The sequence below is a fragment of the Saimiri boliviensis genome, chromosome 11, assembly GCF_048565385.1.
Source record: "Saimiri boliviensis isolate mSaiBol1 chromosome 11, mSaiBol1.pri, whole genome shotgun sequence".
Classification (NCBI taxonomy): Eukaryota; Metazoa; Chordata; class Mammalia; order Primates; family Cebidae; genus Saimiri; species Saimiri boliviensis.
Window position 1 is genome coordinate 37,848,644 of NC_133459.1, and position 16,137 is coordinate 37,864,780.

Genomic DNA, 16,137 nt, shown 5'->3' on the forward strand with positions numbered 1-16,137 from the left:
GGAGCGGAGGGGTGGGGAGGCGGAAACGCCAGCCGGGACCGGCGGAGCGCGAGCGGACCGGGTGCGAGCGGGCTGAGGAGCGGAGCGCGACTGCCGGGCCGGGCGAGGCGGGCGGACAGCGGACGGTGGAGCGCGAGGGCGCCGTCGCCGCCTCCGAGACGCACAAAGGGCCGAGGCTGGGGCCGCCGCCGCCGTCGCCGCCTCAGCGCGCGGGCCTGGAACCGGCAGCCCCCGGGGCTCGAGGAGAGCGCGGCGCGGGCGGCCATGGCCGGCTACGTGCCGGGTCAGCAGCCGGCCAACCGCAGCCAGGAGAAGGAGTTCGTGCAGGCGTACGAGGATGTCCTGGAGCGCTACAAAGGTAGGGCCGGGGGACTGGCCGCGCTGAGGCCCGCGGGCCGGCGCGGCGTGGCCTTCGGAGCCGGTCGGCTCGGCCCGCGGCAGGTGGGGCGGCCGGGCGGGGTCGCGCCCACCGCGCGGGGCTCGGCCCTGAGCTGCTGCTTCTCGGGGCCAGTTTATTGACAGAGTTGAGCTAAGCCTTCGGAACCCGCCCCGCGGGCGGTCGGCGCGCTGCGAGCGCCAGTTACGTGATTTGCCCTATTATCCGGCCCCGGCTGGAAGGAGGCGAGGCCGGGCGCCGGCCCGGACACCGGCCGCCGTGGGGAGTTGCTGGCGAGGAGGAGGAGTTGGGCGCGGGAGAAGCCACCCGTTCGGCTCTGGGTGCGGGCGTCCTCCCGGAGGGGCTCGGACCTCTGCGTGCCCGCGGAGAGTCCCTCCCTCGCCCCCTTTTGTCTCCCGGAGTCTGGGATGAGGCGCGTGGAAGCCGAGGTTGGGAAGCACCTTGGTGTTTTCGGGGTGGGGTGGGCAGCGGCGTGGGTGAGTGTGCAGTTTTTGGTGGCGAGGCCTTCCCGACCCCCATCTCCCCGGGGGTCTGGGCCCGCTGGAGGCTGGGGTCTTTTTCTTTTTTTCCTCCAACATGAAGATTTGCCTTGGAGCTCGGATTTCAGCCCTGAAGGCTCTCTTGCGAGACACTTCTGCAAGTTAATGGCTAATCTGCACCTTGGGTGTCTGGGAGAAAGTTTTGACAGACGAGGGCCCGTGGACTGCATTTCCCCAACTGCTGTAGGTGCCCCTGAGTGGAAGCCAGGGATGCGTGGCCTTGGGAGGCCCTCGTCTCGGTCTCTAACATCCGGTTCTGGGACTTTGCTTTGGGTGGCAGTTATGCTTTCCACAGACAGGGAGATTTTCCCAGAAACGACACAGGCAGCACTTTTCCCCATTTTATTTAGCTTGGGCCCTTGTGGCTAGGCCCTTCGTTTCTTTACATCTGAAGGAGAGGAAACTTCAGCCCCTGTGACTGAGTCCAGCATGCTTGTTTACGACACCTACCCAGTGAAGGGAAACTAATGAAGAAGCTGTGAAACGCCCCCCTCCCTTTTTTTTTTTTTTTTTTTTTTTTCCTTGTGGCATTAGAACTCTGCTTGGGAATGCAGCAGGAAGAAAAATAGACATGAAATGCGAAAAAGAACCTACTAGGGTTTCTACTTGTTCCCTCTGCATCAGTTCCTGTAAACTGTCCAGCTTTTCCTGCCTGCAGCAAGTTTTCTGTCAACCCCCTGTGGTCTTTCTTTTAAGAAATGTGGTTCATTTCAGAGCACAAAGAGGTTAGATTGTGCTGCTGAACTTCATTGAAAAAATGCTGCCCAGTGAATGGTTCCATTAAGTTTCCTTTGCAGGCTTTTGGGCAGCACTGCTCTCTTCAGAGGGAGGAGAAACATGGGGACCGTCTTGGGCTGTGACAGCTTCAAACCAGCAGAATTAAGGTCCAAAATAGGTGAAGAAATCTCAGTACCTCACTGGATGGTAGTGCTGGTGACCTCCAGCAGAAAGGAAGTTGGACTCCTAGCAAATGAAGCTGGGAAAGAAGGCGGGCAGTAGGGTTTGTTCCAGGAGAGACTTTTTGTTCAGGTTTTTTAATTTGTTGTTCAGTTTTTGTTTTTGTTTTTTTAACTGTCTCAGTTTGGCTTTCCTCTGAAGGACTTTGATCAGGTGTATAGGAACTTAATCCTTCCCAGATACAGGTCTCTTTCTTGAGGGGAGGAGTGAGTCAAAAATGGTTGCCCAAAGTAAATTAACTTGAGTTGTAAAAGGTGGTCTTGCAGTCTGCTCTTGAGATTGGTGCAGAACAATCCCTCTTCCCTCCCCCACGCCCCCACCCCCTCCACCACTGCACCATTCCCACTGGGAAGTTAGAGTGGCTTAGCATCCGGGCCTTTGTTACTTAGCTGTATGGAATTCCTGCATTTTCCAGACTTAGAAACCACCTTACTACCTTAATAGGAGAATAGTTTTGTCTAAGTAGAGGAGTGAGCCGGAACCTATAGAGTAACCAGGGGAAGTAGTTTGTGAGGATCATGCCAAGTACTGGTTTTGGAAAGAGATGGGAAAATAGATATTGATGATGGGTGGGGTGTTGTAGATCCTTATTGGCTGGTCACCACATTACTTGGATCTCTTTCTGCTGCTATTAATTTGTAGTCATCTCATTCTACAGACAAGCACTCTGTTGCCCAGGCTGGAGTGCAGTGGCTCGATCTTGGCTCACTCTAACCTCTGCCTCCCGGGTTCAAGCGATTCTCCTGCCTCAGCCTCCTGAGCTGGGATCATAGGTGTACACCACCACACCTGGCTAGATTTTGTATTTTTTGTAGATACAGAGTTTCACCATGTTGGTCAGGCTGGTTTCAAGCTCTGAAAGTGCTGGGTTTATAGGCGTGAGCCACCGGGCAGGCCTGAAGCAGGATTTTTATATGCAGAAGGAGAGCTAAAATTTTCAGCTGCAGAAGCTGCCCCTAGGGCAAAGGTGAGAAGGGCAGTAATTCATTTGCAGTGTGAGGGAAGCAGAGCTGTGTGTAGTGCAGCTGTATTAGGAATGGTAGTCAAGTATGGGTTTTCCAGAACTGTGCTTGGCAACCATTTTTTTTTCTGTGTGGTGGCAGTGAGCGTGGTCTTGGCAGGATTAGATGATTCAGCATGGAAATAAATGCTCTCCCTTATTTCCTAAATGTCCCAAAGGTTCTTTCAGATAGCTGGCTAGTAAACAGGAGGCATTAGATAATAACTGGATTCTAACATTTCAGAGTGGGCAGCAACCAAGAGAACCAGGGTGTATCCTTCATTCACCCAATTCTCTGACAGTCATTAAAATCTCTCTTGGAAATGACACTATGTTAGATGCCGGCGATGCCAGAATTCTGAATGAGATGTGGTTCCTGCCCTTGGTTATTCACATCTAGTAAGGGAAAGAAACATGTGAACAAGTAGTTATGATGCTGTGATAGGTGCTAGAACAGACATACTGTGGAAGCAAGAGGAAGGGTGAACCCTGTTTGGGTTTACCTGTGAGGTTTGACAAAGGAGGTGACACTTGAGAGGGCTTTTAAGGATGAATAGGATTTAGCTAGATAGAAGAGAGGGTGGAGTGGGGAGAAGACAGAAAGTTTATGTAGCATATGCAAAGGTATGCAGGTGTGATAGTGAATGTGGAAGGGTTTTAAGGAATGAGAGTAGTTGGGTGCCACTAAAGTTTTGGTGGAAACACATGATATTGGAAATAATCTAGGGTCTAGCTTGTAAAGATTTCTTTTTTGGCTTTAGTCCATGGACAGTGACGGAGTCATCGTAGATTTTAAAAGCGCAACAACAGCTGGGTGCAGTGGCTCACGCCTGTAATCCCAGCACTTTGGGAGGCTGAGGTGGACACATCACCTGAGACCAGCCTGGCCAACATGGTGAAACCCCATCTCTACTAAAAATACAAAAATTGGCTGGGTGTGGTGGCACATGCTTGTAATTCCAGTTACTCAGGAGGCTGAGACAGGAGAATAACTTGAACTCAGGAAGCCGGGGTTGCAGTGAGCCATGATGGCACCATTGCACTCCAGCCTGGGTGAGAAGAGGGAAACTCAGTCTTAAAATAAATAAATAAATAAGCAACAATTAGTATGCCAGTTTTATTAATTCGTAATAAGAGAACACCGATCCAGTGATTAGAATATTGGTCTCCGTGGCACCCTCTTCTAGTATGGAAGTGCTTATGAAGTTGAGTTACTAATCAGATGGTTACTTTGTAAATAAGGAAACAAAAGAGACGTGAATCAGTTCAAGGAATATTTCTTCCAGATGGTACTGGCCAGTCACAAAGTTTTCTCTGTGGATTGAGGTCCTTATGAACACCAGAGGAAATTAAGGAATAGTCACCGAGGTAGGAGAACCAGGATTTTATTCCTCTCCTGGGATAGAGACCAACTCTACTGAAGAAGCAGGTCACATATGAGCATTGTTTTAGGTTTTAAAGAGGAGAGTTAAAAACCAGCACATTCAGTTGACAGTGATTGCTTCAGATGAAATTAAACTTTGGTTTCCACAAAGCTTTAAGGAGTAAATAGTCTTTAGTTGCTGGACTGGACTAGGAATAAAAGAACATTCACATTTCAACGTTCGTAACATCTATCTGGTACTTACAAAATTCAGAATTCTCACTAGGTGTTGTGGGTTATATGAAGCTAGTTAGGACCAATTTTCATTTATTCTAGTGCAGAAAATAACTTACAAAACTTACAGCACAAAGGGTTAGGAGTGAAGAGTGCGTATTACTTAATTGATATAGTAGAAAGCCTATGCTTTGGATTTCTTCAGTTTTGGGCTTCAGTCCTAGTTTTTTTTGTTTGTTTGTTTTTTGTTTTTTTTGAGACGAGTTTCGCTCTTGTTACCCAGGCTGGAGTGCAATGGCACGATCTCGGCTCACCGCAACCTCCGCCTCCTGGGTTCAAGCAATTCTCCTGCCTCAGCCTCCTGAGTAGCTGGGATTACAGGCACGCGCCACCATGCCCAGCTAATTTTTTGTATCTTTAGTAGAGACGGGGTTTCACTATGTTGACCAGGATGGTCTCCATCTCTTGACCTCGTGATCCACCCGCCTCGGCCTCCCAAAGTGCTGGGATTACAGGCTTGAGCCACCGCGCCCGGCTTCCAGTCCTAGTTTTTGCCAGTTAGCTTCTACTGTGTGACCTTGGAGAAGGTTTCTCTGATCTTTTGGGTTTCTCATCGGTTAAAATAGGGATGATAATACTACCTTCTTGGAATTCATGAGAATATAAATGAGCTCTGGGCATGTATTAGTCCTTTAATGTTTGTTTTATTTTATATTATTTTTTGAGATGGAGTCTTGCTCTTTTCGCCCAGGCTGGAGTGCAGTTGCACGATCTTGGCTCACTGCAACCTCTACCTTCTGGGTTCAAGCAATTCTCCTGCCTCAGCCTCCTGAGTAGCTAGGATTATGGGTGCACACCACCATGCTTGGCTGAATTTGGTTTTTATTTTTTTTAGTAGAGATGGGGTTTCCATGTTGGCCAGGCTGATCTCAAACTCCTGACATTGTGATCCGCCTGCTCGGCCTCCCAAAATGCTGGGATTACAGGTGTGAGCCTCCATGTCCGGGCTATTTGAAGGATTCTTTTTTTTTTTTTTTTTTTTTTTTTTTTTTTTTTTTTGAGGAGGAGTTTCGCTCTTGTTACCCAGGCTGGAGTGCAGTGGATCTCGGCTCACCACAACCTCCACCTCCTGGGTTCAGGCAATTCTCCTGCCTCAGCCTCCTGAGTAGCTGGGATTACAGGCACACACCACCATGCCCAGCTAATTTTTTGTATTTTTAGTAGAGACGGGGTTTCACCATGTTGACCAGGATGGTCTCGATCTCTTTTTTTTTTATTTTTTTAATTTATTTAATTTAATTTTTTTTTTTTTTTGAGACGGAGTTTCACTCTTGTTACCCAGGCTGGAGTGCAATGGCGCGATCTCGGCTCACCGCAACCTCCGCCTCCTGGGTTCAGGCAATTCTCCTGCCTCAGCCTCGTAAGTAGCTGGGATTACAGGCACGCGCCACCACGCCCAGCTAGTTTTTTGTATTTTTAGTAGAGACGGGGTTTCACTATGTTGACCAGGATGGTCTCGATCTCTCGACCTCGTGATCCACCTGCCTCGGCCTCCCAAAGTGCTGGGATTACAGGCTTGAGCCACCGCGCCCAGCTGGTCTCTATCTCTTGACCTTGTGATCCACCCGCCTCGGCCTCCCAAAGTGCTGGGATTACAGGCTTGAGCCACCGCGCCCGGCTGAAGGATTCTTTAATATTTAGAAAAACATTGATGTATATCTTATTGAAGCTTTATAATATCCTGAAGGATAGTATTACATAGATAAGTAAATTTAGGCATAAAGATTTAAAATTACTGTCTAAGAGCCAGGCTCCAGATTTTTGGGTGAAGTTTTACATTGTATCACAGAAGAAAGTTTTTAAATCACAGCAGATGACTTGGGTTAAGTGAGATAATTGTGAAAATGCTTTAATTGTTAGTATCATTATTGTAGTTGGTTTTAGTTTCTGAAGTATAGTCACACACTTTAAGTGACATACGTTTTCATATCTCTGAACTGTGGAGAATTTCTTTTCCCCTTATTATGGGAGAAGTTTTATGGTATATCAGTCACTTTGAAATTTTCATACAAAAATAATGTAGTACAAAATGATGAAATTTTGTTAACAGTGATTGGAAAATATGGGCTGAGGATTTGGAATTGTTTACCTAAGTGACACTGAAGCAACCTCTTGGTTATATGTAGACTCAGTTTATCTTTTTAAATGAATATTGTTCTCTTTCTTCTTTCTTTTTTTTTTTTTTTTTGAGACAGGGTCTTGCTTTGTTGCCCCTGCTAGAGTGCAGTGTGGTGATAACAGGGTTCACTGCAGCCTCCACCTCCCAGGCTGAAGGGATCTTTCTGCCTCCCAGGTAGCTGGGACTGCAGGCACATGCTACCATGCCTGGGTAATTTTAAAATATTTTGAAGAGACAAGGTCTCACTGTGTTGCCCAGGCTGGTCTCAAACTTCTGGCCTCAAGTGATCATCCCTTCTTGGCCTCCCAAAGTGCTGAGATTACAGGCTTGAGCCACAGTGCCTGGCTACACTCAGTTTTTCTTTCTTTTTTTTAAAGATCGGGTTTCACCATGTTGGTCAGGCTGGTCTTGAACTCCTGACCTCAGGTGATCCACCCACCTCGGCCTCCAAAGTGCTTGGATTACAGGCGTGAGCCATTGCGCCCTGCCTTACACTCAGTTTTTAAGTTCCTTTTTAGAACAAACTCCTAGAGTTGGAGTGGATAGCTTTTAGCCAGAACAAAAGAGTAATTGCTACTTCTGGACATGAACACTGTTAATTCAGAAAGTGAGTCAAGTCCGTCTGCTGGGAAATCACAAGTTTTGGCCACATTCATGCTGTTGAAATAATAAAATGTGTCCATGTGCTAACAGTGCTTATGGGAGCTACTGCCTTGTCTTGGGCCTGATGGCAAGTAATGTAATACAAACCAGGGAAATGCACCAGCTGAATCCTATTATCCTAGTATTTTTTCAGTGCCAGTTCCAGGGTTAAGCGATCATAGTGAAAAGAATACTTCAGAGTACACATCTGAGAACAGAAGCATCCCAAGATCAAAAGTCACAAATGATCAATTATAGATTGTAAGGAGTCTGTTGTGTTTTCTCAATGTTCTTGAAAACACCCAGTCTTTCCTCTTTTTTCTAAGCAAGGTTACTCCTTTCAGCTTCTAATAATTATATATTGAGCCATGTTGTGACTAGGTTGTATGGAATGCTAAAGCTACTGCTTTTACTCTCATGGTTTTGATTGGAGTTGAAGCCTCTTTTGTTTGGCTTCTACTGGTGGCATTTACTAATTTTCTGGCCTGGTAAATGCCTTATGGTATCTAAGAATGTTTATTTCAGTTTTTTTGTGATGGGGTTACCCATGCTAGAGTGCAGTTGGTAACATTGTAGCTCACTGTAACCTTAAACTTTTGGGCTCAAGTGATCCTCCCATCTCAGCCTCCTGAGTAGTTAAGATTAAAGGTGCATGCCACCATGCCCAGCTAATTATTTTATATTTTAATAGAGATAGGGTCTTGCATTGTCCAGACTAGTCTTCAACTCTTGGCTTTAAGCCATCCTCTTGCCTTGGCCTCCTAAAATGCTGGGATTTCAGGTGTGTATTTTCTGAAAGTAACCAGTTTGTTACATCTAATGAATTTTTTTTTTCTTCTGGAGCCTCTAAGCTCCTGAAGTAAATTAGAATGAATCTCTGATTCTTTGTCTCTAGCTTTCAGGACCTTTGTTTGTTTGTTTGTTTGTTTGTCTGTTTGAGATAGAGTTTCGCTCTTGTTGCCCAGGCTGGAGTGCAATGGTGCTGTCTTGGCTCACCACAACTTCTGCCTCCCGGGTTCAAGCGATTTCCTGCCTCAGCCTCCCAATTTGCTGGGATTACAGGTGTGCACCACCACAACTAGCTAATTTTGTATTTTTAGTAGAGACGGGATTTCTTCATGTTGGTCAGGCTGGTCTCAAACTTCTGACCTCAGGTGATCGGCCCACCTTGGCCTCCCAAAGTGCTGGGATTACAGGTGTGAGCCATCGAACTCAGCCTCAGGGCCTTTCATGATTTCACTTATTCCTTATGCTCAATTGTACCAACTTACTTCCTAACACAGCTCCCTTCTCCATTTTGGCTGGTCTTAGAAACCCTTCCCCCTGGGTCCTGTGTCTTTGTTTACATTCTCTTTTTTTGGAATGTCCTCTCCCTTCCTGATTATTCTATTAATTAATTAATTAATTAATTTATTTATTTATTTTGAGATGGAGTTTCGCTCTTGTTACCCAGGCTGGAGTGCAATGGCGCGATCTTAGCTCACCACAACCTCCGCCTCCTGGGTTCAGGCAATTCTCCTGCCTCAGCCTCCTGAGTAGCTGGGATTACAGGCACGTGCCACCATGCCCAGCTAATGTTTTGTATTTTTGGTAGAGACGGGGTTTCACCATGTTGACCAGGATGGTCTCGATCTCTTGACCTCGTGATCCACCCACCTTGGCCTCCCAAAGTGCTGGGATTACAGGCTTGAGCCGCTGCGCCCGGCACTTTTTTTTTTTTTTTTTTGTGAGACGGAGTTTCGCTCTTGTTACCCAGGCTGGAGCGCAATGGTGCGATCTCGGCTCACCGCAACCTCCGCCTCCTGGGCTCAGGCAATTCTGCCTCAGCCTCCTAAGTAGCTGGGATTACAGGCACGCGCCACCACGCCCAGCTAGTTTTTTGTATTTTTAGTAGAGACGGGGTTTCACCATGTTGACCAGGATGGTCTCGATCTCTCGACCTCGTGATCCACCCACCTCGGCCTCCCAAAGTGCTGGGATTACAGGCTTGAGCCACCGCGCCCGGCTAAATCATATTTCTTATTTATCTTTTTTTTTTGACACAGGGTTGCCCTGTTGCCCAGGCTGGAGTGCAGTGGTGTGATCATGGCTCACTGCAACCTCGACTTCCTGAGTTTAAGTGATCCTTTCACCTCAGCCTCCTGAGCTGCTGGGACTACAGGTGTGAGCCACCCGGCCTCAGGGCCTTTCATAATATGACTTCCTCCTCATACTCAACTGTACCAACTGTTACTGCCAACACAGCTCTTTTCTCCGTTTGGAATAGTCTTAGCAACCCTTCCCCCTGGGTCCCGTGCTTTTGTTTACATTCTCTTTTCCTGGAATGCCCTCTCCCTTCCTGATCATTCAAATCTTTTTTTTTTTTTTGAGACGGAGTTTCACTCTTGTTACCCAGGCTGGAGTGCAATGGCTTGATCTCGGCTCACCACAATGTCCGCCTCCTTGGTTCAAGCAATTCTCTTGCCTCAGCCTCCCGAGTAGCTGGAACTATAGGTGCACACCACCATGCCCAGCTAATTTTTGTATTTTTAGTAGAGACAGGGTTTCACCATGTTGACCAGGATGGTCTTGATCTCTTGACCTCGTGATCCACCCGCCTCAGCCTCCGAAAGTGCTAGGATTACAGGCCTGAGCCACCTTGCCCAGCCTTTTTTTTTTTTCTTTTTGAGATGAGTCTTGCTCTGTCATCCAGGCTGGAGTGCAGTGGGATGATCTCAACTCACTGCAACCTCTACCTCCTGGGTTCAAGCAGTTCTACTGCCTCGGCCTCCTGAGTAGCTGGAATTACAGGCATGTGCCACCACGCCCAGCTAATTTATTTATTTATTTATTTATTTATTTATTTATTTTTGAGATGGAGTCTTCCTCTGTTGCTGAAGTTGGAGTGCAGTGGCTTGATCTCAGCTTACTACAACTTCCACCTCCTGGTTCAAGTGGTTCTCCTGTCTCAGCCTCCCAAGTAGCTGGGATTACAGGCACGTGCCACCACGCCTGGCTAAGTTTTGTATTTTTAGTAGAGATGCAGTTTCGTCATATTGGTCAGACTGGTATCAAACTCCTGACCTCATGATCTGCCCACCTTGGCCTCCCAAAGTGCTAGGATTACAGAGGTGAGCCACTGTGCCCAGCATTCAAATCTTATTTCTTATTTCTCAATTTATTTCTTTTGAGACAGGGTTGCCCTGTTGCCCAGGCTGGAATGCAATGATGTGATCATGGTTCACTGCAGCCTCGACTTCCTGGGCTCAAGTGATCCTTTCACCTCAGCCTCCTGAGTTGTTGGGACTACAGGTGTATGCCACCATGCCTGGCTAATTTGAAATACATTTTTTTGCGGAAATGAAATCTCACTGTATTGCCCAGGATGGTCTCCAATTCCTGGGTTAAAGTGATCCTCCTGCCTCATCCTTTCAAAGTGCTGGGATTGCAAGTGTGAGCCACTGTGCTCAGTTTATCTCTTGTTTATTAAAGCCAAACATGAAACCTGTGTGCTTCATGTGGCTTTCTCTGATTACTCTAATATTAGTCTTCCCTATGTCATCCAGGCTAGAGTGCAATGGCGTGATCATAGCTCACTGTAGCCTCAAACACCTGGCCTTGTGATTCTCCTGTTTCAGCCTTCCAAATAGCTGGGATTACTGCGTTGCCGTAATGAAGTTTTATGCTCTTTTAGTGTTGGGACTTTTTTTTTTTTTTTTTTTTTTTTGTGAAAAAGTCTTGCTCTGTGGTTGACTGGCTTTGTGTGTCATATTGTATAGAGCTTGGACTTTTATCCTAAAGGCTTTTGGGAGCCATTGAAGAAATGCAGGCAAGGAAGACTATGATTAAATTTACATTTTAGGGAGTACTTTTCCTCTGGCAGCAGTGCCAAGAAATGTGGGGGCGGGGAGGAAAGACTAGTGGCGGACAAATTGGGAGGTAGTCACAGGAATTTGGGCAGGGAGTGAAACTAAGGTTGTGAAAGTAGTAATGTAACAAAGCAGGCAAATCAAGAAATATGAAGGGGTAACATCCATGTGTTTTGATGACTAATTGAATGTGGTGTATGAGGGGGAGAGGGAAGAACCTAGGATGACTTGCAGGTTTCTGGCTTGGGTATTTGTGTGGGTGAGTCGTGTCATGAACTAAAATAGAGAATATAAGAGGAATAAAGTTATTTTCAGTGAAGCGGTGGCAGTGATGGTACAGGAGAAGATACTGAGTTTAATTTAGGTGACATTGTGGTCGAGTCTTCTGAGGGATGCTGGGGAGAGATGTCCAGGAGGTAGTTGGTTGTAATGAACATGGAACTTAGGAGGGTGATAGGTGAGAGGGTAAGAGAGTCATCAGCTTATCAAACCACAGCCATAGGAGGGGAGAAGCTGGCTTTAGGAGTGTATGTATATTGAGACAAAAACTGTGGGAAACTCCCAACGGGAGAGTGGCGTCAGAATTAGAGAAAGAGATCTGAAGGAAATTGTCCACAGAAAGAGAGTGGCCAGAAAGGTAGGAGGAACAGGAGCGAAGTGAGTTTCAAGAAGGAGTGTATTACACAGTGCAGATCATGCAGAGGTCAAATAAGACAAAGACTATAGATGTCCAGTATAAAGATCACTGCTACTGGAACATTTTCAGTGGAGTTGTGGGAGGTGAGTGGAAAGTGCAGAAGAGGAGCCAGTGACTTTTGGAACTTGGACTTTGAAGGAAGAGAGAGAAGGAAGATAGATGCAGGGTGGGGAGAGTTTTGTTTATTGTAACATAGGAGACACCTGAGCATGTTTATTTTGAGTGCCGTCTGGAAAGAGCCAATAGAGAAGGAAGATATAATAAAATTCAAAGAAGGTAAAGAAAAATTGATGGAGCCTGGGATCTAGAGTCAAAAGGTATATCTTTTAGTTGGTTGGTTAGAGGTGTAGGAAATTGAGGTAATTTCTCCTGATGCTCTTATTCTCTCTATTAAGTAGGAGGTGAAGTTATTTGCTGAGAGTCAGGAGGAAGGAGAGAAGGAGCGTGTGTGTGTGTGTGTGTGAGAGCGTGTGCGCTTTCCCTGTAGCCCTAGAATCACTCAACAACCTAGGTGTAATCGATTCCAAGCCAGACAGGTAGATTGATCCAGGATCAGAATTTTCCAGCATAGTTTTGACAGAAGAATAAGGGGTCCTTGTAGTTTGTCTAAAAATGTAGCATCAATTTGATTATCAATTGTTTGTATTTCTCTGGCTGGCTTGTGATTTGGCCTGTAGCGAAATTGTCTACTCCTCTGGGAAGAAGGATATATATATAACTTTTGCATTCTTGCCTATCAGTCAGCAAAGTGCTATGCAGAAATTAATTCTTTTTTTTTTTTTTTTTTTTTGTGAGACGGAGTTTCGCTCTTGTTACCCACGCTGGAGTGCAATGGCGCAATCTCGGCTCACCGCAACCTCCACCTCCTGGGTTCAGGCAATTCTCCTGCCTCAGCCTCCTGAGTAGCTGGGATTACAGGCACGCGCCACCATGCCCAACTAATTTTTTGTATTTTTAGTAGAGACGGGGTTTCACCATGTTGACCAAGATGGTATCGATCTCTTGATCTCGTGATCCACCCGCCTAGGCCTCCCAAAGTGCTGGGATTACAGGCTTGAGCCACCGCGCCCGGCCAATTCTTTTTTTTTGAGACGGAGTTTCACTCTTGTTATCCAGGCTGGATAATGGCGCGATCTCGGCTCACCACAACCTCCGCCTCCTGGGTTCAGGCAATTCTCCTGCTTCAGCCTCCTGAGTAGCTGGGATTACAGGCATGCGCCACCATGCCCAGCTAATTTTTTGTATTTTTAGTAGAGACGGGGTTTCACCATGTTGACCAGGATGGTCTCGATCTCTTGACCTTGTGATCCACCCGCCTCGGCCTCCCAAAGTGCTGGGATTACAGGCTTGAGCCACTGCACCCGGCCAATTCTTTTTTTATTATAAAAAATAATAATTTTTTTTCTTTATTTATAAAAAAAGATATAAAAATTAAAAAAATGGAACACTTCGCCAATTTGCGTGTCATCCTTGTGCAGGGGCCATGCTAATCTCTGTATCGTTCCAATTTTAGTATATGTGCTGCCAAAGCGAGCACAAAAATTAATTCTTTTTTTTTTTGAGATGGAGTTTCGCTCTTGTTACCCAGGCTGGAGTGCAATGGCGTGATCTCGGCTCACCGCAACCTCCGCCTCCCGGGTTCAGGCAATTCTCCTGCCTCATCCTCCTGAGTAGCTGGGATTACAGGCACGCGCCACCATGCCCAGCTAATGTTTTGTATTTTTAGTAGAGACGGGGTTTCACCATGTTGACCAGGATGGTCTCGATCTCTCGACCTCGTGATCCACCCGCCTCGGCCTCCCAAAGTGCTGGGATTACAGGCTTGAGCCACCGCGCCCGGCTACAAAAATTAATTCTTAAGTTTTTGTTGAGATAATTTGACTTTTGGACAGGACATCTTGATTCTTGACAGAGAGAGAGACTTTTCTCACTTTTGGTCTTTAATTCCCATCTCATTATCTGGCATGGATAGTGGAGGTTTCATTGGTTTGAGAATGAACTCTAGGCTTAGTTTTCTGCATTAATCTTAACAGTTAGCTTTAATACTCTCCCCGGGGTAGTTTAGCTTAGAAACATTTTTGAGGTTTGCTTTCCATGGGTTACATAGTATACCCAATTCTATTTGGACTAGGCTTATGAAGACCTGGGTTTTTACACGACTGGACAGAGAGGAGCTGTTGTGGAAAATGCAGCCTCCTTGTTTATTTTGTCAGGCAGGCAACGAAGTATAGATTTGTTCTTAAGACTCAGAGCCCTACCTGCCTCACCTTAACAAGTTCAGTATAATCACTACCTTTCAGATGTGACAGTGTCCTTCAGAGTTTATCTGACCTTTATATCTAAAAGGAGTATTAGTTACCCTTTGTCCTCTACTTGGCTTGTTTTTTTTTTTTTGTTTTTTTTTTCACTTTTATTCCAGTGTACAGGGTATTTCCTAATGTGTTAGGGCCAGCTCAGAATTGACATCGTTCTTCCCCATTGGCACATTCCACATCGTTGGTTGTTTATTGCCATGTTCACTATAGTGGGGCTTGTTTTCTGCTCCTTGTTTTGTGAAGTTGTACTCTGTATCAGATAAACTTGCCATGAGTCACAATGGGGAGTGGAAGATACGTCTCCACTAATTTGGGGAATCTTTGATCTTGTTTCACTCCTTGGTTTGGCTTGTCCAGTACAATTTCTCTCAACCTGCAAGAGGTGTGTGTGTGTGCACTTGTGTGTCCCTTGCCGTGGCTTCATGTATTGCCATACCCCTTTGTGTTTATAGACTCCCTCTACTATTGTTATCATCATCGGCAAAAATGTCTGTTAAGAGCCTCTTTGAATGTAGTGTAGTATATAACACTTGAGAGTTCATAAACCCTCTGTCCTCTAGGAGTTTACAGTATATGATACACATTACAAATGACTACAGACAATAAAGAATGTGTAAGCAGTTGAACAAATAATGCATGATTACTCATTTAGCTATCATTTTCACAGTAGAAGATAGCCTAAAAGGACATGTAGTCAGTGAGGAAGAGGATTAACAGAGACAACATCATCTTCACCTCCAACTAAGATGGCAGAGAGCTGCCACTTGTGGCCCTTTGGTGCCAGGTAATTTATCTCTGATATCCTTTCCAGTCATGCAGGACCTTTTTGCCGTATTATCTATACATCTGGGGCAGAATCCTTACAGGACCTTGCTCTCCAGTGGTGAACTGTCACTGAAGTGGGAGGTCCAGTTTCCAGCAGGGAGAGTACCTGGAAGGCTTGGCTCTTCTGGTACAGTGATTTCTGTAACTTGAGGAAATTTATTCCAGACCTACTGCAAATGCTTGTGTGCTCACAAACATCACAGACAGAGCAGCAGCCAAAGCGAACTGCAGCCTGAGCATGGATCAGTGTAGGGTTGGAAACAAGCTAACTGGCCTGGCCTGAGTCACCTCTAGAGGGGAAGAATGTAGGACCTGTCCCAGCCTTTGTTGGTTTCCCAAATGGAAAACAAGGACCAGTGTAGGTGGGGTACTTTGAGGTCCTCATACCTTTCAGAGGACTGGTTCATTGTTTTCATTCTTGTTCTTATTGTTAGTAAGTGTAATAACAGTATTCATGTAACACTGCCTTTATTAGGAAGAATGAGGAACAGCCAAGGGCTGGAATTTTTCTTTACCTTCCCTGTGGGAGAGAAAGATAGATGGAGCATTAGGTTCCCATCTCGCAGGCCTCCTTTCTCTGATTATCCTGTGGGAAGTACCTGGAAAGCAGTGAGGCAGTGGAGGGAATGGTCCAGGTCTTGGCATGAATATGCGGTTGTGAAGGGATAAGACACAGTATCTTGTGTAGCTGTGGCACAGGTGCTGTGTTAGTAAGGGGCTAATAAACACAGAAAATAGTATTTGTTGCTGTCATTAGTTGCTTCCCTTTGCCTTCGCCTACATATGTTGTCTGATAGCAGAGCCGAAACTCCAGCATCCCTTTTTCTCCTCCTCTGTTTTTGATTCTTTTCTGACTTGAAAAGATGTATAATATATTCAATAAATAGGCTTGTGATGATATGGAAAGTTAAATAAATAAAAGTTCTAGGGGCTGGACGCGGTGGCTCAGCCTTTAATCCCAGCACTTTGGGAGGCCGAGGTGGGTGGATCACGTGTTCAAGAGATCGAGACCATCCCGGTCAACATGGTGAAACCCCGTCTCTACTAAAAATACAAAAAATTAGCTGGGCATGGTGGCGTGTGCCTGGAATCCCAGCTACTCAGGAGGCTGAGGCAGGAGAATTGCCTGAACCCAGGAGGC

The 16,137-nt window shown here is 46.1% G+C and overlaps 1 protein-coding gene and 1 non-coding gene across 2 annotated transcripts in view; one reads left to right on the forward strand and one right to left on the reverse strand.

The window, feature by feature from the left end:
- Positions 1-208: 208 nt before the first annotated feature.
- The window catches only part of LOC101042315 (microtubule actin crosslinking factor 1), a 393,287-nt gene continuing 377,358 nt past the window's right edge, over positions 209-16,137 (forward strand). Inside the window, exon 1 of the mRNA XM_074380572.1 lies at positions 209-358. Coding sequence (XP_074236673.1) covers positions 265-358 — 94 coding nt within the window. The 5' untranslated portion in view covers positions 209-264. The remainder of the gene's footprint in view (positions 359-16,137) is intronic.
- LOC120366130 (U6 spliceosomal RNA) lies at positions 13,290-13,393 on the reverse strand. Its single transcript, XR_005580880.1, has one exon. It is a non-coding gene; the product is annotated as a U6 spliceosomal RNA (small nuclear RNA).